Raw genomic sequence first — 27,814 nt, forward strand, 5'->3', positions numbered from 1 at the left:
CAATTTCTGAAGAAAAGGGACTATTTGCAGTCTGCTGGAGGCCTGCAGCCAACACTTCACACCATTTGTCAAGAAGATTTTTGCCATGGAAGTGCAGGGAGCAGGGGAGCCTGGAAGGGCTGGGGAGAGGGTGAGGACTGATAGCTGCAACTGTGAAATCTGAATGAGGAGAGGACAGAAATGCATGTTACATCAGTCACTTAATGCCTGGCTAGTGGACTTTGCAGTGGTTGTTTGAAGGACACAAGAATGACTCAGGAGACCCAAACGTTTGGATATAGAGGTTCAGATTGCTGGGACGTCCTTGGGCTGTGCAAGGAGCAGAGCAAGGGTTCCAATTCTGAGCTGATCATCGTGGCAGAGAAAAGTGAGTTAACCTGAGACAGGAGAGCAATCTGCTGGAAAGATATTCCTGTTGTATCATTGCTTCTCCCAGAGCAAATATTTGCATAAATGTATATTCCAATAAAGCTGTGTAGCATCTTAACAATAACAAAAGCACCGGAAAGACTGTGAGACTTGAAACTAATCAACAGGTTTCCATATCTTTTTGCTGTGAGGGCTGATAGCCCTAAAGAAATCCCACCGAATAGTCCATGTTTTACAGAGATTTCCCCAAATAACAGAGGTCAAGTTCCCTACCACATTTTATTGCAATACTCCTACACAGCCAAAACTTATTTTGCCAGTTCAGTGGAATGAATCACGTATTCTCTATATGGAGTTCAGTAGAATTAATCACATAGTCTTTATATGGATTTGCTATGAATAAGAAGGTGTATTAATATACAGGCAGCCGGTGAATATTACAGTGAATGGTTTCCTGTTAACACAGAGCATCGCTGTACCTCTTAGAGTAGAGATGACTAGCTTAAAAGAACATCTTTCATCTGTGTAAATGGTTTACTGGGGGGCATTGCAGATTGTTCTGAATAGAATTTTTTTCCACAGAAACAGAGCTAAAAGGATAACACAAGTAATTCATTCTTTAGTGCCTCCCAGTGCTTTAAATGTCATCCTCTATGGAAAAAAAATCAGCTATTGGCAGCCTGGTGAATTTAGTAATTGTAACTAATGGGATTATTTCTTTTTGTCTGTGTTTTAGGATGGAATGGGGAACCTGAGAATCACAGAAAAGGGTCTAAAGCTTGAAGGAGATTCAGAATTCTTGAAACCTCTCTACGCCAAAGAAATCCGGTCAAGACCAGTAAGTTGTCTGGAAAGGAACAAGCACGTTTCTGTAGCCCTAACAGTAAGAAACCATGAAGTGGTGTAGTTATTGGATAAATTACTTTGGCCACTCTATACAAATATAATTTGGGGAGTGAGACAGTGGGTGTCCTCTGAGGACTTCATTTGGATACCGTTCGGCTATACATGGGTTTAGTTAGTGTAAGCCACAGTTAAATGCTTCCAGGACCTCTGAGGTTTCACATTATCTTTTTGTCTCCTCTTGAGATAAATCATAAACAACCCTCAACTGAGAGACCTACTATTTCTGAGGTAGAGGGATGGCAGGCAGTTGTGAAATCCAGCTTGCGTTTAACTAGTTAATCCTCAGAGAGCAGAGAGGTGATGCCTTGGCACAAGGGCCTGATCTATTGTTAGCTGGCACAATAAACCCGTATTATGTGCTCAGTCCTATTTTATGTTGTGTTTTAAAATTATGTGCAATTAAAATTCAATGCTGCTAGGAGAGACTGCTTGACAAAAGTGGCAAGGATGTTAGCAACTGAAAATGAGGAAGAACCCAAGTGTGATTGAAATAGCATTTTCATAGCAGCACTTCACTGACTGTTGGTAGCTTTTGCTCTTTCTAATGCCATCCTCTTTGTCCTGAGCAGTTTTAAAATAACTGAAACGATTACAGAGAGTTTCCAGGATCCTTCTCAGATGTCATCTGTCTTGTTTCCTGATCCAAAGTGTTAATTTGAGTCAGATACCAACCTCTCATTTTGATAACAATGGCAGATAGCTAATTAAATAAAGTTACCATCCCTTTATCTCAGCATTTCAGTGCTTCTGTAGAAATTGGAACTTGTAGCCTAATCAACACAACAGCCAGTACAATATCCGATTTAGTTATTGAAGGTTGTAACCTCTGTAAGATGGCTAGCAATTGATTTGAACAAGCATCATTTGGGAAAAAAGATAATAAGAAAATGTTCATATCTGTAAATGTTTTCATTCCTGAATTAAAACAGAACCATAGAACCTTACACGTCATACAATTTGTAACATAAAATGTGTTGGAAAGGTGCAGCTCACAAATTGCTACTTACATTTCTTTTTCTCTAGTTAGATTCCTGGAAATAATGCTTGATTACTAAGAGAACTGAGAACCACTTCTTGATACTGGGGGGTTTACTGTTTTCGTATTATCATCTTGATCTGCATTTCAGTGTTAGGGGGTACAAAGGTGACCCTTCTTGAGGTTATGAAACTAGTTTCTACACCATTGACAGTTTAATGAATGCAAGGAAGAAGAAATATAAGGTAAGGTCTGTGTGTTCCTGTGTCTGTTCCTTGCTTTATCCCTCCTCCAGAATTATTCTTGCTGTTAGCCAGAGAAGGATCTAGCCGCAAGCCAGAAGGTCTGATCTACAGCCTAGTGAGTCGGAGCATCCCTTCTGGCTTCAGTAGATGAGTCCTAGAAAGTGTATTAACTGTATAGTTACATAAACCATGAGTACAGTTTCCCTGACTTCTCAGTGAAGTCAAACTGGAATAGGCTGTGCTGGCTTTCAGGTTGCTCATGATAACATTGAAATTACTACTGGGCTGGGGGCAACAGGGACAATTCTATTGATTTCAATCAACTGGAAAATCCTATTGATTTCAATCAACTTCTGCTTTCTTGTGCTGTGTGTGAATTTGGCCTCTTGTAAGCAAATGAAAGGGTTGCAGTCAATCAAAGGATGATAGATATGGAATATTTAAAAATATTGTTAAATAATTGATGCTTTTTTTTAAAAAAAAAAGACAGTAGTATGACCCAGTATTCTCTTGGAGGGAAGTGTACTAGCAATTCCTGAACTTGATGAATATTGCTAAAATAAAGTGCCAGACTCAGCACTCAGTGGTACAGATGAACATCCATACCGATTCTGTAGTAATCTTCTCTGGGTTTTCAGAAGTGCATAATGTGGCTTTAAATATGCAAAGTGTAAGAGAAACAATATGACAAATAACAGTAAAATCCATCCCAGAAGTAAGCTGACATATAATATTTTTCACGTTTAATTAAAAAACCTAAGTGTTGTGTACAGTAATAGATAATGTTTTTATATAAAGCTCAAAAGACTTTCAGACACTGTTATTTATAGAAGACTTTCATTTAATTAAAAAAAAATTATTTTCACTGTTGTTCTGTGTAGTAGATGAAGGGACTGCATGGAAATGGCAGGGGAAGAATTGCTTTTTGTGTAAGTGGCTGCAGTCCCATGACCTCTGTGGAGTGGGTTTTCCCACTCACGTCTCTGCAGTTCTGTTCCCCATGCTGCCCTGCTGTGGGCAGAGCCAGGCAATCCCTGCCAAAATATCTCCAAAACATGAATTGTGATAATTCTTGAAAGCCTGTATTAGTCACTGGTGCCTCTTCTTTTCTGCTGCATCTCTTAAGCCCCAGGAAGGTGGTAATTAAAATTACACATAGACTTGCTTTCCTAGGAGCTGTGACTTCTGGTTTAAACATAGTTTTGGATTTCCACTTAGAAGTGGATTTCTTTTTCAGATTAATTTGGCAGGAAGAGAAGATCAAGGTTTAGAGAGGAGGAAAAGCCCTCAAATGTCATCTGAAGAGACTGGCTGCGTGGGAACCTCTGAGTTTCTGTAGTTTGTGCCTTAAAGAGCTCTAGTAGGTACTGCTCCCTTCGTCACCTTCTGGACAGAACAGTGGCATTTAGCTGGGCTCCTTTTGGAAGGTAACTCATTGCAGCTGAAATTACAACCAAGAAGAACTGAATCTGTTGCACTGAGGCATGCAATTGATGACAACCCAACAAAGGCATCTTTCCGGGAGTCTCTTCAAAAAACTTATCAGAAGGATTGGACTGATGTGGTTCAGTCCCCTGCTGGAGAAGTGGCCCAGGCTTGCTTTCCTTTTCCCTCACCCATCCAAGAGTGAACCCCCAAATCCTTCTCCCTTCATATAGCGAGGCTGTTCCTGTTGTTTCCCCATCCTAGTCGTGGCTCAGTAATACTGGGTTTGTAGTGCCTCCTGGATTAGGATCCTATTTCTAAGCATCAGAGCTTGCAAATAAACATAACCTTGTTACTGCACGAGCCTGAAGTTTATCTGGAGATTAATGAATGAATAGCAACTGGTGGTAGCAGTGTTTGCACCCTTGTAGTCTTGTTTTAATGAAATGAGATAGATGCATTCCCTTTTCCAGGCATGTTCAGAGCATCTTAAACTCCCAGCCGAACATATTGCGCACTAAACTGTATTTTCCATGCCACTTGCATGGAACATGAGCATCTTGCTGCCTTTAATTAAGAAGTTAACTGGACCATGAAGTATTGCCAGTGTAAATAAAAGTGATTTGTACTTAGTCAAGAAGGTGCATTAGGAATCCTTGCATTTCTTTACTTGCACATAAATTATGGAGATTATTAAAAATTGGAAGGGTCATCTATAAACCCATCTGTAGCTCAGCTGCACTGTCAGTCTCAAAATGTAGCTGTCTTTCTAACTGTTGTAATTTATTGTGGACTATCGTGTGAACCATCTGCTTGCTTATAAATCAGACAAACTTTGACTGAAAGTTGCACGCAGCAGCATGAATTGTTAATTTTATGTGCTGGAAAGCAATGGCAACAGTTTTGTGGTCTTCAGTCTTCATTGCCTTAATTTGAACAGAAATTTAAACCTGGAAATTTTCCTGACTTTGTTGAGAAGAGCTGCTAACAAGCAGGTTGCTTGAAGCTTACAGTGAGCACAGATTTAGCTTTCTTAGTGCACTTGGGGTGTTTGGAAGCTTGCCACATCCAGGTCTGTAAGTAACTTAAAAGGGGCAAGACAGAGAACAGGCTATGTGCATTATTCATTTCAATAACAACAGGAATAAAATCCTGGGTTGTGATTACACAGGAAAATCAAGTTAATTACTTCTCTCAGGAGCTGTGTGACAACCAATGAGATGATAATCTGAGTTTTAGGAAGCAGAGAAAGACATTGCTATGATAGGATTAGGATGGTTTTGCCCTTTCAATGTTCATTTCAAGTGCATAGATAGAAAAAATAAACCTCAGTTTGCGTATGTTTACACCTAGGCTTAAGGGTTTTTTTACCCTGTATCCTTTTAAAGACAAGAGTATGGATTTGCCTGACAAAAGATTTTTTGCAGTATAAAGCTCTTGACTGGGGTCCTGCCCATTCAGTTCTCTTGCAGACTCTCATATGGATGGGTGGGTCTGAGAACACAGATATAACATGGGCACCAACCTTTCTTGTCTGTCCTCTGCTACCTGGGGGAGCTCCAAGCTATTCTGTTGTTGCACAGGTATAAGTGACAGAAAAATTCACTGAACAGATTTTGAGGAGATTTTAAGTGTCTTTCAAAAGAGCTCTCATAGCGTATTTAGTTGGTTTCATGTCGAAGGTCTGCTTCCCGTTATTTTTAATCAACTGAAAAAAGAATTTAAAAGAAGACTCCTATACACCAAAGAAAAAAGCCAGAGGCAAAGTACAGTGTCTTTTGGTTTTTTTTCCCTTTCTTTGGGTAATGTTAGAGGTCCTTATCCTGCTCACTGTGGCAATGAGTGTCTCAATAAGAGCGGTATGCTTGCTCAGAGTGTCGGAGCAAACCTGGTCTCATTTGAAGCTATATGAAATAACTGGTGGCTACAGTGGAAGAAGGACTGGACCTGTCATTAACACTTGGCTGTGATTCTGCAAGGGCATCTGTTTGGCCTAAAAAATTCACAGTTGTGAATTAGGGCTGATAACTGCTATTCCCTTTACTGGTGTTTAGTAAGTCCTCATCAGCATAAAAGCTAGACTAGCAAGTGCATAAAATATGCTTGTCTGTACTTTACATTTTCCCCAGCTAGTATTTGGATGATAGAAATATTAAAGGAAGCTTTTAAGAGTGATAAATAATTATTTTACCAATGTACTTGTCTCACTATGTTCAGATCTGGAAGAAGAGTGGTATAATTTTAAAGCACAGAAGCAGTTCTGTAATGAATGTATTCTTCGGTATTATTTGCTCTGCAGGTCTACCTGCCTCAAAGCTAAAAATATGTGCTGAAAAACAATGAACCATGTATTTGGATTAAACAATGACATGTGCCCACAATGGGGCACACCTGCCTCATAGCCATAAATACATATTTATAAACAATATAACATACTAATTTGGATTAAAAGGCAACATTCACCCATGAGGAAAGGCAATGCAGACAGCAAGATAATTGCAACTTTGTATGATGCTCAAACTGTGTAGTAGAAATCTAACTTTCAGTAAAGGCTCAGATAGATAGTATGAAAGAAGGCTGCTATTTTTTGAGGAAGGAGACAGAATAATTCCTTTTCTTCCTTTGTCAGTTTACAGAGCAATAAAAGGATATTGAATTAGTTCCTGATGATTTGGTCTAGCAAAGTGCTTAAGGATTTCAGCACGCTCACTGAAACCATCACAGAGTGGAAATGAAGTTTGTCTCACCGTGCTGTCGTCACTTAGCCAGTCCCTGCACACTCCCACCACCTTTGCTCATTACTCCTCCCACTGTAATTCCCTTAGTTCATCAAAGAGGAGAGGAATCTTCTTTTTTGCACATTATGATACAAACGAGCCTGTGAGAGCTCCTGGCAGCTCATGAAGATGTTGGTCTCTTGGCATTTGCCTCTAGGGCAGTTTAGCTGCCACTGTAGCTTCAGGTAGCAAAAACTCACACTATCCCAGGTCGACTTCTGAAGCACAATACTTCTCTAACTGCATCTTCATAGCTTACTGCTTCTTGGTTGATTTTTGGCAGCAGATGATAAAATACTGTTTAAAAGCCCTAATAATTTAAAAAAAGAACAAGGTTGCTAGTGGTAGCACAGGCAACAAAAGAAAGCTTCTTGCAGCTGTGCCTGGCCATCTCATGTTCTCCCTGTAGGGTTTGTTAAGCATTCGCTGTGGCACCACTCCAGGTACCTTGTTGTTAGATTCTGTGCCAGTGTGCTTTTGCTATAAATGTCTCTCTCGGTTTGGTCAGTTTGAGTCTTGCTGGCCTGACAGCTATCAACAGAGAGGAGAGCTGGCAGTCAGCAGGACAAACAGTAAAAATAAACAGAAGCAGCCGAGCAAGTTGCAAAAGGCATCATTTTGGCAGAAGCGCCCTCACCTGATGCACAGATATTGCTGCCATCACCATCCAAATCAGATTTGAGTCTGCATACGGCAGCAGGCTGTGAGTGTCCAGTGGGATTTATAAAATTGATATGCTCTCCTCTTAATAAGTTTCATTCTTAAGCAATAAAATCCAGAGAGCCTACTTCAGACTGAACCTTGGTTGCCCCAGCAATTTGGGGGCAGTTAGTGGCTCTGTGATATTTCCAGTGTGCTGAAAAGGTGGAAGTTTAAGTAAATTTTACAGCAACTATGAAAATATTTCCCTTTACCTTCATAGTAAAATTGGTCAGAAGTCTTTCAGCTCTGAATTCTGAGGGAAATTTTGTAGGCTGGCTGAAGGAGTCCTTCCAATACCACCAGAATTAAATCTTGCTTTGTTCCCTGGTGTTTGAGTAACAAGCTGGTGTTTTGTGCCACACACTGAGACCACAACAGGGAACTGAAGTATCCCATCAGATGCAAAATCAGAGTATCCCAAAGAAGAGCAAGAGACAAAGCTCTGAACTAAACAAACTTTTTGAAATAACTCCACAAGTTGCATTTCAAGGCAAAATCTCGTGGAGGCTGCCTATGGCATTTTGAAAAGGATTTCATTAAATGTTGCTAACTTGTCATAAGCTCTCTTAAATGGAAGGGTAATGGCTCATAACATTTGTAAGCTTTTTAATTTCATGCAATATGAGCAGTGTAATCAACACCTATTAAAGTCAATCAGCTGTGCCAAGTGGACTACCTACCTCAGCTTTTGTCTATATTTTCATCGTGAGTACACCTCTGAACTAACTCTGGGAACAATGTGTTTGTACTTTCTTATCCTAACATCAGTGGAGATTTTGTGTCCAGAAAACCCAATATGGTCACTGCAGAAGTATCTGAACCCATAAGCTGAGTAAGCACTTTTATAGTCAGTGGTTCTGGGGAGGGAGTTTGGGCCATGGAGTTGATGTGCACTAGTTAACAGCTCCGGAGCTAAGCATGAAGGAGATGGAGAATTTCCCAAACTATCTCCCAATGTGTTTGACTTTCTCCCTTTGACAGGTGAAATTTCTCTGCTTGTGCTGGTTGTGTCAGGAGAGGGAGTCTGTTCAGATCATGTGTTCATTTTGCTGTTCCAATCCGATTTCCGTCTCCTCTTCATTTTAAACATTTGCAGCTGGACTCTGCAGTCATAAAAACAAGTGATCTGCATCACCACTCAAAGTGAGCCGCTGGGTTAAGGCTGGGTGCTGTGTGGTCACTAAGCTTTTGCATTGCATTTTTGCCATGATCTCAGAAATCGCTTGTATTTCAGCTGTGAAGAGGAGGACAGTGGAGCTGAGTTTTGTGGTGGGGCTGTATTTCCACAGAAATGTTGCAAATCAGCTAACATCGTGTTTTCAACTGTGTCACGAGCCTTGAGACAGGAGAGCAGGCACAAGAAGCTAAAAGGATAGAATAAACATTTGATTTAGTTTATTTCCCCAAAAGGAAAAAGAAAAGACATGGAATTATTGATTTTAAAGCTGAAAGAAAATGGCAGAGCTGAATGAATTTGGCAGGCAGTTTCTTGCCTTCCTTGGACATGCACCACTCTTCTAGTGTCTGTTATTTCAGCTTCAGTTTGGCATCTTGAATTTGCATGCTACCTCTATGAATTGACTGGGAAGCTGCTGTGAAGCTCGTTGTTCCTAATTAGCCATTTATTATGGCCTCTCAGTGTTCCTACAGGCTTCTAAACTTCCAGGAGCTGTACATCGTCCTTATTTTTCTATGTTTAATCTTATATTTTTTTAAAAAAGCACAGGGGTTTTACTGGGGGGATTCATAAGTGCAGGACACATCAGTCACACCTACTGATTCTGGGATTTCTGTTGCTGACTTGTATTGCTGGGCAGGTATTGCTGTTAAAAGAGAAGCTCTGCTGATAGTTGACCACAGCTGACCTAAACCAGCCCGTGGGATTGAACGCATTGGTAGAGTAGCCCTGAATTCTCAGTGCAAAACTTGATCCAAATTTCATCTTAAGCTGTAGCCTGAGAAAGAGGTAAGCCTTACAAAGCACCTGAAACTGCTCAGGGGAAAACATGCGAATGTGTTCTGCTGCATTTCTCTCTCTCAAGGACAAAGGCCTTGAGTTTAAGGATTTACTGTGTCTAGACATTGCTGCTGACAATCAGGATTCTGGCTGCTTTGGAAAGGCTGAAATATAAAAACAACTTCTTAATACTAAAAATGAAAAAGGAGTAAAACTTTATATGGTATAGATAGAGAGAAGATAGAGGCAAATAGACAAAGGAAACACTAAAAGACAAATAGCAAGATCCAATTATAAAGAAAAAGAATGTTTTTCTGATATTTCCAAGAAGCCTCCAGACCAGAGCTTATGTCTTCTTACCACAGGGCAGAAAACACTTCTGCAACTCTTCTGCTGATCAAAACTATTTCAGCAGAAAAGTTATGTATTTTATAAGTCAAGAGTTACTTGACAAGACAAGCTGTCCTGTCATTAGGAAGTACAGGCACACACAACTGCTTTTACAGACAGTTCAGTTCGTGCGTTCTTTGATTTGCAACAGGAAGGGAAAGCCAGACCTTCCAGGTTTCATTTACCAGTAATGCCAGTAACAAGAGTTTCTCTGATTGTTCTGTTTCTAAATGACAGATATTGGATTTGGAGAAAGAACAACACAGGGAAAGACAAGAACAACTCTAAATTTGCTCCTGTACTTTTAGGGCAAATTAGTTGAGGGTCTTGGGAAAACTGACATGCTGCTTTTGAAAGAAAAAGTAAGATTTCTTTGGCTGTTAACATCTTTCTGGTTGGAACATCTCTAGTTTTGATCTCTATTTGTCTGAGGCTGTACCTGGCCGTCTGCTCCCATGTACGCCAGAGTCTTTCAGGAAGGGACAGTCCCACACCAGCATTAGTGGCACGGTGTTGGAGCGCAAGACACTACTGTACGTGTGTGATAAAAATGGCTATAAATCTAGTCACAGAAGTAGGCATTCTGACTTGTCAGTGAATTTGGCTTCAGTCCAAAGAGATATTTAATTTGTGCATAATCTACAGACATAAGTAATTTCATTGACATCAGTAAGTTTATTCACATGCAGCGTTGGGTGTACATTGTGTTCTTTGCTGGCTTAATTTCTACATATACTGCATGTGTGTGGCAGAGCAAAGCTACCGGCCAGAGTCCATCCTGCTGGTCTCTGTACAAACATGGGGACAGACACAGCCCTTTCCTCCAAAAGGTTTTACATTGTCAATAGGTAGACAGAGAGTGGGACAGGAGATAGGGATGAGGATGAACAAAGTGGCCAACTCATTCACTCCTACAGCAGCTGAGGATTGGTGTGAGGAGTCCTGCATCCATGTGCATGCTCATTTTAGTAGGTCACATGCCCCAAGTGTAAAAGAGTGTGGTGATAGAGCTGGCAGATATTTTTGAATAAAAGCTGATATGGTAAAAAGTTGTCCTTTTTTGTGGGGGTGAAGGAAAGCAGTTTCCATGGTGTCCTTTTTTTGGTGTGTTTCTTTTTTCTTTTTTTACTCCAGGTTTTCAGTATTAAATGTTAAATATCCATTGATTTCCTCTTGATTTGCTGTAATTCTGAATCCAGTGAACTTTCTAAGTTTGCTTCCAGTCTGGCCTTAAAATTTTCTGAGGCAGGTTGTATGAAAATAGTAGCAGGGAGTCTGCTCCTCATTTCTCTCTGAAAGAGAATAACCTGTGGAACGGAAAGAAAATTCAAGGTGTTTCAGCTCACAGTATTTCTTCGTTGTTCATCCATCAGGGCACGACCCTTATTTGCCACCCTTACATAAAATAGCAGGAGATTGCTCACTTTCAAACCTTAAATTTTTGCTGAGCAGGAGCAGAGCTAAAGTACCTGTGGCTTTTGCCTCCTCACTGCTGAGGTTCCCCAGAGAGCATCAACTGTGCAGTGCTGCTGTCATCCAACTTCCCCCAGAAACATCCCTTCAAAGGATAGAGACACGTCCTCCTTTGGAAAGTCCTTTATGGCCTGCAAGGGAAGGTTTTATTTAAAGTTTATTTCAAATGCAGCAGCACTAAAATTTGATTTGTAAATTTCTGTCTGTGTATGAAAATGGTGAGTAAATGCATCCCAAGATTTGTACGGTATCTTAGTGCAGGATACTTTGTTGGATTCTTAATTTGTAGTCTAAAGCTAGGCAATGAAAACTGCTTTTGTGACCTAGGCTTTTCTCCTTTCTCTTTCTTTCCAGCTGCAGCTTGATACTCTGCTTCTAGTTCTTTTTCTCCTTGAGCAAAACAATATACTGTTCCACTGTCTCTCTCTTGATTTAGACAAGGGACGGATTTCTCATGGGGCATTTAATGAATGAAAGTCGTTAACATCTGAGTTCTGCTTCTCTGCTAAGAACCAGCAGCAGCTGCAAAAGATTGCCCATGGCACCATGAATGGGTGGCTACTGATTTGGAGAGGAGCTTGCTGTTCACTGAATCATCCATTTCACTCTTCAGTCTTCTTTTCCAAGCACTAATGCAAGCTGAGCCTTCCTGTTGGATGTGATCAGACAGGACTGCAGCCCAAGGCAGCACAGCTGAAGAGTAAGATGTGGTTTTTCCAGTGAGAACCTCTGTAAGACATCAATATTTAAAAGTAGAGAAATAAATAAAATTACAGGCAGGTGGATTGATTGAGGGGAGAAGAGAGGTCATTTGTCTGACAGAATAAACACATCTCTCCAGCAAGGCTTTCCATCCTTACAGTCAAAAGCTGTTGTCTTTCTTTTGATTAAGTTTATTTGTAAGAGTGTGAAGAACTCATTATTTTTCTCAAAATCATGGTTTTTCTAGGTATATTTTGCAGGTTAGAAGTACAAAGTGGGCATAGCTGTTCATCACCTTAGAGCAGTTGGTACTTCCCTTTAAGCAGATTCCGTGTTGTGCTGTACACAGAGGTGAAGCCACACAGTGAACGGCCAAATAATCCATAATCCAAACGCACACTAATTGCTGTAAAAGGTCAAGAGTAAGTGATCAACTCGAGCTGATTTAGTGACTTGGCTTCCAAAGAGCCATGGCTGGAAGACAGTGGGTTGATGGGATGAACCTGAACATGTTTCCTCTGATGCTTCTTGTGGCTGAGTGTTCAGAGCCTGTCCCCTCCAGTTTTTTGCAGGACATCCTTCACTGTTTAAATGAAGTAAAGATCACACAGGGCAACGGCACGTATGTTGTCAATGTTGCTGGATTGAGAAGCACCTTTTATTGCATGTTTACTGTTGCCTCAAGCCAAAATATTTTATCTGTATTCTGCTGCCTCTTGAAATCCCCACCTACTACTGCAAACTGACTTTTGTTATATGTGTTTCCTTAAGATCCCAACTGTATTTATAAATGGTGAACCTTGATGTTGGCACACAGTTGGGAAAGCAGCAGGCTTTTTGTTTCTGCAACATTACCTGTTATGCAGCATTCTGGGAAGCGTAGCTTAGCTGAAGTAGAATAAGCGGGAACATGCAGGGAGGACCCTTCCTGCACCCTTTCCTGGTAGGAGCCACTGGTTGGGTGTCTTTACTGATCAGTTTTGTTCCTCGCAAGTTTTGAAAGAACTTCAGGAATAAAAACATCGGGAGGCAAGTGCCTTTTGTTTAGAAGTGGAGACAAGCAGACAGCCTGAGCCACCCTGCTGATTGCCCGAAGAGTAATTCAGGGTCCTTGGCTTTTATATGCCTCCCTGTGCTCTATTTTACCTTCACACATCCTAATCTCTTTGGCTGCTTTTGCCATTACTCACCATTTCCCCAAACAACATTCCTGTCTTCTTCCAGGCATGGAAAAAGCATCTGCTGCTCTTTCTGTGAGCCTGACATCTTTTGAAATACCACTCCCCAGTGGTGTTGGTTAGGGATGTATTTTTGCTCATCGGCCCTGTGCCATGACTGTACCCTGTGTTCCTCTCCTCTCTTCACCCTGAAGCAGATAATCAAGAGTGTCTATTGAATGGCAGCCACAAGATAGAGTCAAATCCCAAAACAGAGCACTGTAGCCCTGCTCTTGCAATTGTCCCACTGATCAGACCTTTGCTGTCATGCTATCTCTGTAGGTACATGTGTTCTGGGTAGCAACGTCCAGCATGATTTAACGTCCTTCCCCCAGATCAATCCAATTTCATGTCACATGCTTAGCTGCATCTGTCATTTTACCTTTCCAAGTGTACTACTGCCTTGGCTGTTAGACATTCAGCCTCTCCAAGACAGATGGAGATTCGCAGTTCTTCCCCTCTGAGACAGTTCCTGTCTGACACTCACACATGGACTGTTAGGGCACTGCAGGTCAGAGTTTGGCCCCTGTGTTTACTCCTGTGGGGAAGTCTCTGTCTAGCCATGTAGACTGACAGAGCATCCTTCTTAAAGCCGAGTATTGATTGTTTCAGCAGAAGAAACACAGTGGTTAGATAAAAGCAATTCAAAAACAGTTTGTGCAAATGTTTCTGTGCCCCATAACCCTGTATCATAATTAAAGCAGATCAAATTACCTTAGTATCAGAGGTACAGTCATAGGCCCAGCCTTTCTCTTCTGTCCTTCTCATTTTCTAGATATGCCCCTACAGAGTTAACTGAGTATATTTCTACAATAAATATTCCCACAACAAGGCCAAAATATGGTTTTCATCAATCATTTTATAGCTGCTTCAAACCTGTCACACCAGTGCATGTGTTTACAGCAACTTGGGGAAAAAAATGCAGACAAACCATAAATAAAAGCAAGAATTTGAATAGAAAACCTGAATTTCTGTCACCAGGAAGGGTCAGATGATCTTTCTTTGTGTCTCATACAGTGGCGAGCGCACAGTCTCCAGTGAATAAATAATTGCAGATCCAGGAAATGAGATTATTACTTCCATGAAGCTATTGAAAAGGAGAGCACACTGAGCCCTTCAAACCTGTTTCCTGATGCACAGACCTGCATTTGCCTATGGAGCACAGCAAACCTGAAGGACGGGTCGCGTAAAGAAGAGCCTTATAATTGCAATAGATGTCCCGAAACAGAAATGCTTTGATTGCATGAACATGTCCAGGCTGAACCTTGTCATTTCACAGGCCAGATGCATTGGAGTGAACTCCACTGGGTAATCACAGAAGTGAGGATGGCCTTCTGCGTCCTGCCTCCCAGCCGTAACCGTGCTGTAATATAGTTGCTTTTGCAGTGTAATTGCTTTCTCTGCAGGGCTTCTTCCTATTGATTCTGCTTGCGTGGATTTAAATTGTTTGCGGGTTGGAACTAGACTTAAGTTGGTCTGCATCTCTGCTTTTCTGTGCTAGGCAGCTCACGTGGCAGTTCTATCTAAGAGACTTTAATGATGGCTAGATAGCATCACTCCCTGGCCTGTGCGTATGTATTTGATTTGAGGAGAGAGGCTGGATCAGATAAGTTCAGAACATCAATAAATATGTGTATTTTGTTTGGTGACACTTGTTCAATTTGAATCTTTTTCCCAGGAAGCAGCTTGTGTTGTGTCATTTTTTCAGCATGCTGTGTAAATGCTCTGCATCTGCAACTGTCGAGGATGGTGCCATCTCATAGCAATGCCATCTGCTCGTTCACAAAGTGCTTTTTGCGTAGATAAAAAATGTGAGGTGTTACTCATAATTAGGCAAATCACATGCTGTGATCTGTGATTGATTTGATTTCTGTTGCTGGCTACCTCGCATATGTCTATGTGTCCATAAGTATTGTCTACATATCAGCATATGGATGCAGATGAATCAGAGACTCATGAATTCTTTTTCCCAATCCAGACAGATGGAAATGTTTTCCTTTCTTCTTATTAGCAGCAGCTGAATTTCAGTAACACCAGGGGCCTCTGCTAGGATCTTGCCTGTGTTTCGTGCTGTACATGCATACGTAAGTTGGCATGGCCATTTATAATCTAATACAAGAAGTAAGCGATCCATGACATGCAGGAAAGGAAAGTTATAATTTCAAAGCAATGTTTAGAGATAGCCACGTTATTAGCCTTCTTGGAGAACAATATCTGGATATATAACTTGGTGTTATGCAGTGCAGTAACAGAATGCCTAAAAGGTGCTGAGAGCATTGCAGAACCCAAGTGTCTCTGCTGAATCAGACTTCTGGAAAATATTACTGTGTCTTTCTTAGTATTAACCCTGTATACTCTTCAATGTGTATTAACCTCAATAACTGAGATCCTAATTGTTTCTGATTGTACTATGGTCCAAGTAACGCTGACAGTAAGAGAAAGTTAACTCATAATTACCAGTTCTGTATAATTTTGTCTTCAAATGTCTTTTATAGATAGTGAGGTATGATTTGCCAGCAGTTTTAAAAGATGTTTAAGGCAGGCACTAGGCATACCAGAAAGGCCATAAAGATGAAAACACATGAACAGAGGTCTGCACACTTGTCTGAAGTAAAAGTTACAAGCAGTGGAGTAGCTATATAGGTGGATGATTTAGAATATTTTAAACTTCAGCAGAGCTCTCTTCTGTCCTATGGTCCTGTGCCCAGCTACAGTGTGTTCACTTCAGCAGGGTATCTGTCACCACTGGAGTTGACCATAACTAGGATAGCCTGAGGCAGAAAATGGGCTATAACTTAGCACAAATCCATAGTCCTGCTGCTACAACACCTCCTATAGACAAGGATCCGATCAGTGCGAGCTGCCACTAAGCAGCAGCTGCGGTTTGGTATTTCTGCAGAAGATTTGAAATGGTTAGTGAATATTTGGTTGATTTGTACTCGAAGTGGTGATCAGTGTGCTGAGAACCTAGGACTGCATTACAGTTTCTCGAGTCCTTAGTTTGTACAGGGGCGGGGGGGGCATTCCCAAGTGATGCCAAGTTAATCAACGTACATTTGATTGACTCTGGTATAACACCTTTGGGTTGAACTCTGAGTGCAGTGAAGTGCTTGAAGCATTTTGTCATTTTACAAGTTGTGCTGTTCTCTTCATTTCAGCTGTTGTCTGAGGGTGTCTTGCCAGAGGACTCCTGGTGCTGATCACACTTTAATGCCCTGGAATTTTTTCTGAAGCCAGTAATGCTTAGATCAGTCCTACCAATACAGAAAGTTTTGTGAATGTGCAGCAGCCTTCAGACGTTACAAATCCAGATTTCCCACCCCCATGGATACTGAATAGAACTCCAACATGCACGGCTGCATTTTATTTTTATGTGTATGTCTATCGGTTTCATCTTGTCATCTGTGCTTTTCCTCATATTATAAGCCAATGAAGTAAAAAAGAAAAAAAGAATAACAAAGAAGTCAAGGCAGATGTAATGTCTTGGAGGTTTTTTCGGTGTTGTTTTTAATGTCATCACACATTGTGTAATTTAATTTTCAGAAGAATCTCAGCTGCAAAGCAGCTGATTAGGCATCTTGAAGAAGCAGCCACTCTCTCGAATCTGAGATTATTACAGGTATTTTTCTAAAGAGAGAAACCCCTAGACTGCCAGAAATAAATCACTTTGAAGGATACTAACCCCCTTGGGTAGCCATCCAAAAGCAGAACCCAGTCATTTAGATCTCACATCACAGACCTGCCTTCTTTGCACTTTAAAAAGAAGAGTCAGAGATGTAATTGCTTTAATGCAGCAGTGGGAAATCTATCTTTTGTTTCTATTGTTATTAAAATGAGCTTCAAGAAATACCATAAAAGAGGGGAGTTTGTGGTATTAGACATAAAACTCCAACATGTACACTATCTATGCTGTTAAAATATGTCATGTTGTGTGTAAGGACCATGGTATTTTCTGAGCTTCATGGTACTATAAAACATATCTTTCTGCAAAGGTGACTGTACCTTGTTTGCATAGAAGAAGGAACTTGGATTTTTTTGTTTTAAGCATTTGAATATTTAATAAAATGTCAGAAGCTGGAACACAGCACATTAAGTCAGCACATGATACTACATTTATACCTTTGAGTGCCAGTTGCAGGTCAGGGCTGTATCAGCTCCATTATTTATCCAGATTACATGACCTGGGCACATTACACTTGTGAAAAGAGTTTGTTTCCTGGAAGAAGAGGATGCAGACTACATTTTGTTATCTCTGCACAGGACCTATTGCCTCCTCCCTAAATATAATCGTCTTTAGACACAAATATAGCACAATCTGGGGCATTTTGTAGCATTTGCTTTATCTGTTTGTTACCAATTCCATTCGTGCTTTACTTTCATTCTCCTATGAAAATCTTACACTGTCAAATCAGAAGTTTTACTAAAAAAGGGATTTGGTTACATGAACAGTATATTCAACTGTTTGAAGGACAAAATCAAGATCAAAAGAGATTCAGTGATTAAACAACAAAAAGTATGTTCAAATCGTATTAAGGGATGTTTTCAATCTAGCACCTAGGGATTTAGCTACACGACTTAAATTTATGTGCCAGAAGGCTTCTGGGCAAAATCCTCTTCTTGCTGTGGGGAGCTGGATCAGAAACAGGAGGAGCTATTGGGTTTACTTTTGAAACAGAAACAGTAATGGTTGGCTTGCAAGTTTGGCCTGAAGTCTAGATTTTCTGTTAGTGCAGATGAAGGCCAGGCTGCTCTTCCAAGCAGGATCTTAGGGATGAGGTTCACTAGATACTCCCAAGTTTGTCTTCATCGCAGCCAAAGATAGATGCTGTTCAGTGTTTTGCCTGTTTGCTTTTCAGGAGGTGCACGAGGTCTGTACAATGTTCTGGTGAGGTTTGCTGTGATTCACAGTAGTGCCAGTTGCTTGATCTCTGCAGCATCTGTTACCAATTCTGCAGTTTTTTACTCAACTGTTTACTCCCAGCTCTCTGCTTTTATAGGGTCAGCTCTGAGCTTTTCCAGTGTCATACACTCCCCAGAAGAGTTTCTGCTCTGAAGGCAGGAGTGGGGGAAAGAAACACACACTTGGGGTCAGGTCTGAGTTTTTTGACTGTGTGCTCACAGCATGTTCTGGAGATCTTTGTGGTTAGGAAACTCGGCGTTTTGTGTCATGCAGCAAGGGTATTACTGGTGCTTCCCTTTGAATGCTGAGCAAATCATACAGGAGCATACAAAACTGGGTCAGGGATACTAATTTAAGCATGTCTGTGTCAACTGACGAAAAATGACAGAGTAAAGGTTAAAAAGTCATCTTTCCTGGTAGGTCTGGGGACATGCCTGACAACTGCAAAACTGAGCTTGCATGCAGCGCTGTGTCCCAGGCAGTGTGTGCTGCTGGGTCCAGTTACATGAGGAAGTACTGCAGAGGTGATGTTTTTGTGGGTTTTCGCTAGCAGTTTACCATTCTTGGTGAAGGACGTTTCAGGTGCCTGAAATTAATGCTTTGTGTCTCAGTTAATGGGCAATGAATACTTGCCACTCCAAACCAGACAGAACTGTGAAATGTTACCTCGTGCAGCTATGAGTTGTCCCTACCAATGGAAAATGCAATGCAGGAGAGTATCACTGCTGATATTACTATTACCACATTTAGCTTCTAATATAGTAGGACTGATTGGACTTCAGGAAAGGAATATATTTGTTATAACCCACAGGAATACTTCCCCTCTATCAGCAGCTCCTTAAAACAGCACTCAGGGGTGCAGGCAAGTGAAGCTTGTGGCTGTAGGCCAGCTGAAGGAGAGCTTTTGCTCTCACAGTGGGCTGGCTGCTTGCTTTACAGAAAACAAGCATTTGCCCTCTGACAGTCCAGCAGTGTTTGCTTTCTGTAATGTCAGTAAGAGGTACAGTTGAGCAGGAAAATGGTGCTCTGGGTGGCTTCTCTATAGACTGCTCCTTGCCAGCCTGGATTATGCTTTAATATTTTAATTTTTCCCATTACTTTGTCAAGCCTGCAGGAAATTCACCATTTTCATCATTTCCACAAGATTTGCTTGCACTTACCGTGTGAAGTCTTTGAATCCACAGGATCAAATCAAAGCTTCTCCTTTCGACCATCCAAATTACAAACACAGTGACTGTGATGCATTATTTTAAAATTGCCTGTTAAAATTTAAAAGGATTTCCAAATATTTTTAATAAAATTCCCTTAAACAGTCTAAGGACATCTGATAAAGTATTGAATTTCCTTAAAGACAGCACTGGTTAGGGTTGCTTCAGCTGCAAATTAAGGTTGTCAGTCAAAGTGCTTTTTCTGTTTTAGTCTCTGATCTAGGAGTTTTTAGCATCTCTTCCAAAGTGAGCCAAAGAAAGACAGCTAGTGAGCTGTTAGGGCTTGTTTTGCCATGTGTTTAACCTAGCAAACAATCAGTCGATACCTTTTGCAAAGTCTTCTATATTTTACTGGATACCTCACTGCTTAGTGAAGAAACAAGCTATACTGTTTTGACACATTTTCACACTTTTCACATTCTTTATTCTGCAGCATGTCTCTAACATTTTAATATATAGGGTGGCCAACTTCTTTTGTGTGTCTACAAACATTTGCATTATTGTTAAGCCATTGGGTCTGCTAATGAGGGGGTGGAGTAAGAGGCAGAATGACGTATTCACTACGTAGGATATCCTGCAGACATGAATGGTAGATTCATGGTGGGCTGGAAGCAGATAAAGAGCCTAAAGAGTCCTTAAAGATCCCAGCCTCACCTGCCCCCAGAAATGGAGCTGCAGCCCAGAGCAGGGTGGGATCCTGAAATAAATCAGAAGCAAATGGGAAAACACGCAGAAGGGAAGAAAATGCATCCTACTCCCATCAATGTCTACCTCAGTTTCTCCAGCCAAATGATCAAAGGAACCACTGGAAAGAAACACTAATGTAAAATAGTGTTGGGAAGGAGGTGACCACTGATTTAATTTGCAGAGTTGCATAGGAAATTAAATCAAAGGCTGTAGTTCAGTGCAGTGCAGTGGGCTGGCTAAGATGGACATGAACTGGGACTCTGCTAACACAACACAGTTAATAGAGGGTTGTTGTAAAGAGGTTAAAGTCGTAACAGCCAAGTCCGGGCATAAAGAGCAAGTCCATGGCAGCATGTGGGCTGGAACAGCATCTGCTCTTGCGAAGAGAAGTGCAGGGAAACCTTGTTGTCGTGTTTGTGATGAGAGGAAGAAGAACAAATGACAGAGAAAGAGATTTCTGTGTACATCAGATAACATGCAGGCAGTGAAATATGTTGGGGTTTGTGTGATCAGTGATACCAGATGCATTTTATCTCAAATGTATTTTTCTGAAGAATTGGGTTGAACCTTTTGGAGAGAAACAAGTAGACAAAGATTCTTTTCCCTACTTTTTCTAAACCCAAAAGAATGCTTAATCCAGTTTTCCATTCATTTCCATTTTCTTTGTATCAATCCCAAGAGTAACATATATTTATGTATTTAATATTTTTTATCCAGAAAGATTCAGAACTGGATTGTTGCATATTATACTTCAGAAATGTGGTGTGTCTCATACTTAGTGTTATAATTAGACATGCTTATTTATTGCATGCTGATATTCTAACTCTAGGTCTATCAAGTGTTATGACAGTTTATGAGAATATTACTTCACTACATAATTATTTTTATTGTGGTGATGATGCCATATTAATCTAGATTTCCACTTGCTCATGTGCATCAGAATACTTCATCTTGGGTAATGATAACATGAAAGTGTAAGAGAAATGAAAGATTCTGTCTTTTCAGTTATAATTTCTGTTTCAAGAATTTTTTAATGCTTTAATTATTTTTTTTTCCTGTGTGATTGAAGGAAGCTGGCATCATCACCAAGCTTGCAACAGAGGAAACATTTTTTAAATGTTCAGTGTGTAAAAGATGTCAGTGTTGATACCTTTGTAAACAGATGATGGACAGAAAATCAGCAGAATTTTCAGCAAAAGGGAGTAATTTTTTCAGCTCTTTTTCATTTCTTAATGGAAGAAGAATTATGGAAATGAGAGCGGGCATTGCATTAAGTGCTTGAAATGTTCCTTCCCTGCAGACCAATAAAAACATAACTCTTCCATTAGGGAAATTTAGTTTTTTGAAGGGTGCATGAATCTGAGCTCTGAATCAGTGAATGAGATGACTGTGCTGGGGTAAGCGTTTCATGATGTGATTATATATTTTAAGTCTTTTGTAGGTGGATAGCAGCTTTTAGCTTGTCTTGTACGACTTCTTCAGAGCAACTTTTTCAGTGACTCTTTTTATATTAACACTTTTTATATTATCCACTTGGCTTATCTTGTAGTACTTCTGTAGTGTAATCTCCTGTTACGCAGATCAGTGACAAAGTTTCAAAGCCATGGTGATTGAATGGTTTTTCCTACCTGAATTTGGACCAGAGGGTTTCCCGGCCTTTTCAAAACACTCTAGCTACTTGCATAACTCCATAAACAAAAGTCAGATAGTGCAAATCAAAAATGTGACCTTTCTGTGCTTCATATGGCCTGTTTGTAGTGTTTATAGTCTCACCTATGACTATAGATTATGCAGATTGTAGCTATCTGCCTTTAAAAACATCCTTCATCTGTAAGTGTGAGATGAAAATGTAGCAGTAAACTGCTACTGCTGGGGGTGTTCAAATCAGGTCCCTGTTCAGAGCTGTGGAGGATTAACACCAGAACAAGTGGGTATTGAAGTAAAGCCATCTTTTTTTCTGTGCTGTTAACCATAAAATAGTAATCAACATTCATTCTAGGTTCTAGAAGATCACAAATAAAAATTAATAAAAAATAGCAAAATCATTACCAGTCATTACCACTGCTCCTTACTTCTAACGTATTAATCATATTTCAGTTTTGTATACTATATTACTTAAGCTGTCAAACACATCACAGAGGTATGTATATAAGGATGATTTGTCCACATTTAGTGTATGAGGAGACCAAAAGCTTCTGAAACTTTTCCAAGGTCTGGAAATGATTAATTGGAATTCTTTATTTTTATTATTTTTAGTTGTAAATAGTCTGAATGTAGCCATAATGGTCTAGCTATAATTGATCAAATAAATCCCATTTCCCCCTTTTTTGCTGAAGAGCTGATCCCATGAGTGCATGCAGCACAAATAGTTAAGGCACCAAATGTAATTATTGTGAATATTTGGTCACACGTGGGGCTGGTTTTGTTTTAGTTTCTGAGGTTTGTTTTCTGCAAACACTGCTGGGAATCCTGTAGTCATCACTAGAAGTGTTCCTTGAAGCTTCAGTCCATCACAGGACTCCCATGAGTGCATTCCTGTGCTCCTGTTATATTTAATATGCAGACAACCTAGTCCTTCTGCCATGATCCAGAAAAATGGCATCTATACAAATATTAGTTATATTACTTGTAAATTCAGGAGGCAAGGAAGCATGCCTGACCTACATGATCCTCTATCCTCATCCTGATTATTCATTTCTAATGTAAAGATTTTGAAACACTGGAAAAAGACTTTGGTGGAGGAAGCATATAGACATAAAATTTTCAACTCCTTGCTGATTTTCTTGCTATATTATCCCCTCTACTGATCCTATGCCTTAGTGGATGAATTTAATCAGCTGCCTGCTTTAGACATTATGAAAAGATACTGACAGTGAATTTCCACCTTGCACATTAGATTTTTGGCTGGTTTAAGTTGGGGTCACCCTGTGCTAGTGCCATAGGTGGCTAATAGCCCCTGAGAAATCAGCCGTGTGGACTGGGGCAGCCTGTAGAAAACACGAGTTCCCGGGTGTCTTGGATGTGTCTGCACACAGAAAGAGCCAGATGGTTTTCTCTGTGGGTTTTCTTTGGCTTCGCTCTGCAGGAGAAATACCTGAGATGGATGCTGCCAGGTAGCTGTGTGGCTCCTGTGTGTTAACAGCTGCTCTAGCTCTTCTCTCAGCGGTAAATTTGAAGCATAAAAATAAAAAATGGGTAGAAATTCGTGTGGTCAAGTGGGGAAGACTTCATGTCTTGTGTATCTCCAAACCCAATGGATGGGTCTGGTCCCAAGCTGGCATCCCAGTCTGGAACGTGATGGTGGTACGTGCAGGATGGTTCATAAGTGATTTGAGATCAAAGGCACTTTCTACATGTTAATGAGGTTTTCTCGTTCACAGCCGTTGGGCATAGCTCACACCTGTGGCCATGTGGTGGGCAGACACAGTCACCCATTGGAGTCATCTGAAGCTGTGCGTAATATTGCAGATTTGACCCTGAAATGCACTGCTGCTGTCAGCCAGCCTCCCAAAACACCACGACCTTTGGGAAGCTTAGGTCAGGTCCCATATCACCTGCACATGTTAAAATAACAGGTTCGTTAGCTTATACTGGCAATAAAGCTAACCATCCCTTTAACAAGGTTAGTCTCTGGGACACTACCTGGACCAGAGGTGTGGAGTCTGGTTTTATCCTGGACAATAAAAATTGAGGTAGCCTGCACCTCAACCACACGCCCAACCTTGGGCCATTAAGAGCAGCCCAGCGGCGTTAGGCAAAGCTCCAGGTGTCTCAAGCAGGCTGGTCTCCGGCAGCCATCCCCATCTCATGTGCCTGCTTTCATGGTCTCGTTGCAGGGCAACCCACTGTACTTCCAGTCTGCCAGAAATGTGACAGTGAACATCCTCAATGAGAAGACTAAAGTCCTTACTCGCCTTGTAACAGGTAAGGAGGGGGAAAGGCTGTATGGAAGAATTAAGGAGGGATGAAAGTGGGTGTGTTGTGGGATGCTGCATTGGCTTTAGACAGCACACAGGAGGGGAGCCCGGGTGTCTCGTGAAGTACAAATGAAAACTTTGCTCCACTTTGTAGAAACAAAGCTAGAGACATGAAAGCCATGCTGGAGAGGCAGCTGGCTGGTCTTTCTGATAACGAAGCAGACCATCATTTTCATTTGAAAGACAATCTAGAGACAGAAAGGTTAGTTGCACGACGTCAGGGTCAAGAAGAACATATGCAGGCTGACATTTCTGTTGTAACAGGCACAGGCTTTTCCCGAGACACTTTTAACTTGACTGAGATCTTGGGAACTCTGCAGATTAACTGTGGCTGGGTTGGGACGTTTGCAATTTAGAGCTCTCTGTGCCCTTCTGCTGATGAAGAATGCTCTCGTGCTCCCAAGCATGAGTGTGTTTGATGGGGAAATGGGTGTTTCATAAATCCCCAGTGCACAGCAGCCTTTGAATGAATGCGTGTGTAATTTGGGTTGAAAGAGCCTAATGCATTATATATGGTAATATTATATATATATATAAGATAGATATTTATTTATTGAGATTTATCTAGAGACCAGGAGAAGTATTGCTGTGTGCCAGAGCCAGTAATCCATAAGCATGTTGTTTCTACTTGAGACTGGGTTGTTTGGTTTGCTTATATAACATCTTGGCCTCTAGTCACAGTATTAAATAATTAAATATGCAGCTTCAGTAAGCAATGATTTAAGCAGCACGCGTGAAAATTGCCTGGAGGAAGGAAATAAATTCAACCCCAAGCTCCCTGATTCTCACATTCAGAATGAATGTGTTTAGTTAGTTGGTTTTCCATATATTTTCGAGGGCATTTGGTTCACTTAAGCATCTCTGTTTCACAAGAGCTTGGGAGGACGCAGTCAGTGACGTCTGCTGGTGTGATGTTCAGGTTATTGAGCTTGTTTCTGCATTTGGCAGCAGCTTTGGTTTCAGAGCAAAGTGAAGATGTGGTCCCACATAGTCTGTGCTGCAGTGATGAGTAGGGAGGCAGTTAATTAGCAAGATACAAATGAAACTTAAAGCTTGAAAGTACTGGATTTTCTCAGAATGGCTACAAGATTTTTAAGTGTTTCCAGGGATCTCGGCATAGACTCACTTTTCTGTAGTGAGAACCATACACACGATTCTTTGTGTGCCCTGATGCCAGTACAGGTGACCTGTGCAGGCAGACGTGGGTATAGATGGGGTTAGAAACCGCTTATAAGAAAATACTGGTTTTCAGGTCTTATTTCTCTTGTCTTTTGAGAAATGAGACCAGCCGTGAAGATAGCCACAATTAATGCAAAGTCTGATCACCTGCCTTGTACCGTAGCATATTCCAGGGAGGCTGTTGCTTGTACTGAGTTGCACAGGGCTGCTAGATGGTGATTTGTCTGAAGTTTAGCCTAGGTCCAGTAACCAAGGGACCTGCTCTTTGTAGCCTTTGAGCCACAGACCTGCACAGAATTGCTATTCAGGCAGCTGATGTTTATCAGGCTCCACAACAAAACACATTGCCAGAGGCTTTCCAGCACTGCAGTGCACAGCAGTCTGCAGGAGAAGCAGCAGAATTGAAATAAGAGCTACAAAGGAAAGTTTTACTCATCTAAAAACTCTGAGAGACCCTGCCATTGCCTTGGCCTGCACGTGGTTGAAATGGTCTAGGAGAAAACATTTGCTCCTGTGGTGGTGTTTAGTTTTGTTTTTTTTAAATTGGACTCTGCATGACACTGATATTTTAATCCAGGTATATTTAACAGGCAGAAAACCAGGAATCTTTTACACTGAAGCATCAGTCAAAGCAAAATGGACTCAGGAACTCTTGATGCCTCTTACAGCTGCACCAATACTCTCAAACCATGGCTGGGTATATTCATTGCTATTTCACATGTGGGTCTGTCTTTTTGTAACAATTTCCCAGCTATGCCAAGTTAATGGTGATTTTATGACATACATAAGCATTAACAAAAACAAAGTAGAAATAATTGAGGGGCTGTTATTTGGGTAGAAAACAGTGCCCTTATCTAACGAGAGGTCACCTTCTGAAAAGCAGAGACCTCCCTGTTTGGTGCGTCAGATGCAGGTTGTATCTGCAGAGCTATCAGGACAATCTCAGCAGATGGATTTATTAAATTTATGAAGCTACTATGCGATTTTCTTATACTTTTCACTAAAAGGTTGTGCTAAATCTTTTCTTCCCTCTAGGTCCCCAAGCAGTGGAAGCACACAGCCAAAAATTTGAGGTGAAAACCCTCTCCGGAAAATTGCTGTTTTCTGCAGATGACAACGAAGTGGTGGTTGGAGCAGAGAGGTTGAGAGTTTTAGGTAAAAGATTATTCACTAAATCACTGTTTTAATATGCGCCTCTTCAAATTTTAGTATAGCTTTGCCTGACTTTCCTTTATGCTTGCGGAAAGCTTCTTTTGGAGATAAAGCATTTTGCTGTCTTTATTGCTTTGAATCTTCCCCAAGCAGATAATGGCCAGCAGTTTCTATCTGAGGGGTTTCTTAATTTGCACAATATGTTATTTCCCCTCCAGAAAAAAATTCCCCTGGAAGTGGTTTGTCTGGCTCCGTGAAGTAGCTTTAAAAGCAGCTTTGGAAACTGAACAACTTTATCTCTTGGGTCTGGGGTGAAGGACAGTGAGGGATCGCTCTAAGGAAGCTTCCATGACTGCAGTCACTGGTCGCAGGGAGACCTCAGGCTTCATGTTTTTGTTCGCACCACTTTCACCAGCTCCTCCTTCATTCCAAAACAAACACCAAGGAGGAGACCTGCAGTGAAAAAGTCAACATGAATTAGGACCCCACATTAAATCTCTATAGTTTGGTGGCCTTTATATTATCTGTCTTTGCTTAGCCACATGCAGGAGCATGTTGTGCATCTCTGAGCTGTCTGCAGTAGGGTAGGGTTAAGTGTCCTGTGCACAGGAGGAGAGGCCAACCTCAGCAATGCCACCACTTCCCTGTCTGCCTTTTGAGACAGACAGGGCAGCTTGAGCTCTCCTTTTGCCTGTGCAGGATCTGCCTCCCCAGCTGTCCTGCCAGCTAAGCTTTACATCGTTAATTCCTAATAAAAACTGGGGATACACTTTGGGTTTGGGGAATGGGGGTTGTTTATTGTTTGTCTGGCTTTTTTTTTTTTTTTAGAGAAAAGAAACTGTTATGGTAACTGTAAATTTTTAAAATGTATTTGGTAGTTATATGAAATTACCTCTTAGGAACTTGAATTCTCTTGCTCTCCATTTCAATCCGTGCTCTTTGGTTACTCTAAGATTTGCTTGTGAATGTTTTCATGTAAGACCAGATTGAGTAGCTCAATATTGCTAGCAGTTAGTCACATAACAGTGCCACTGGTTTCTGTGGATGCGCTGATACCTGTTTTCTAATGGCTTGATCTGGGTGCATCTGTTTGCTCTAAATTGTTTCTTACTTCTCTAGTAAGCTCCTACAAACAGAGAGATCAAAGAAGGAGCTTAGAATGATATATAGTATTTTTAATTACTATTATTTCTACATATTACATAGTGTATTATTAGTGTATTATGTATAATGTAAAGGAGCTTAAAATGAACCCCTCAGAGCTTAACCATCATGACTAGGACTTTGTATCCAACCCTTAACATTTTTCATTACCTGATGTCATGCTATTCTAGATGGTTCCAGTTTGTAGACAGGTCAGCTGTAGCTCTTTGCAGGTCACTGTTGTTACATACTGGACTAGTTCAGCCACCAGCTGTACGAAGTTAGGTGAGTTTTATGGGATAAATGTTGAACTTCACAAAATTAACAGTATCTTTTTGAGCTTAAAACTTTGAAAAGGACCATTCAAAATTATTGCAGTGTTACAGAGCTTGGGAACATTTGTCACAATCTATGTTCTACCACAAATCT

At 40.8% G+C, this 27,814-nt stretch overlaps 1 protein-coding gene across 6 annotated transcripts in view; it reads left to right on the forward strand.

Annotated features, from left to right (window-relative positions):
• The window catches only part of SGCD (sarcoglycan delta), a 399,682-nt gene that overhangs the window by 324,232 nt on the left and 47,636 nt on the right, over positions 1 to 27,814 (forward strand). For all 6 annotated transcript variants that reach the window (XM_074838563.1, XM_074838562.1, XM_074838560.1 and 3 more), the window contains 3 exons: positions 1,106 to 1,207; positions 23,771 to 23,858; positions 26,126 to 26,245. In XM_074838563.1, coding sequence (XP_074694664.1) covers positions 1,106 to 1,207; positions 23,771 to 23,858; positions 26,126 to 26,245 — 310 coding nt within the window. The remainder of the gene's footprint in view (positions 1 to 1,105; positions 1,208 to 23,770; positions 23,859 to 26,125; positions 26,246 to 27,814) is intronic.

Source organism: Strix aluco, chromosome 13 (genome assembly GCF_031877795.1).
Source record: "Strix aluco isolate bStrAlu1 chromosome 13, bStrAlu1.hap1, whole genome shotgun sequence".
NCBI classification, from domain to species: Eukaryota; Metazoa; Chordata; class Aves; order Strigiformes; family Strigidae; genus Strix; species Strix aluco.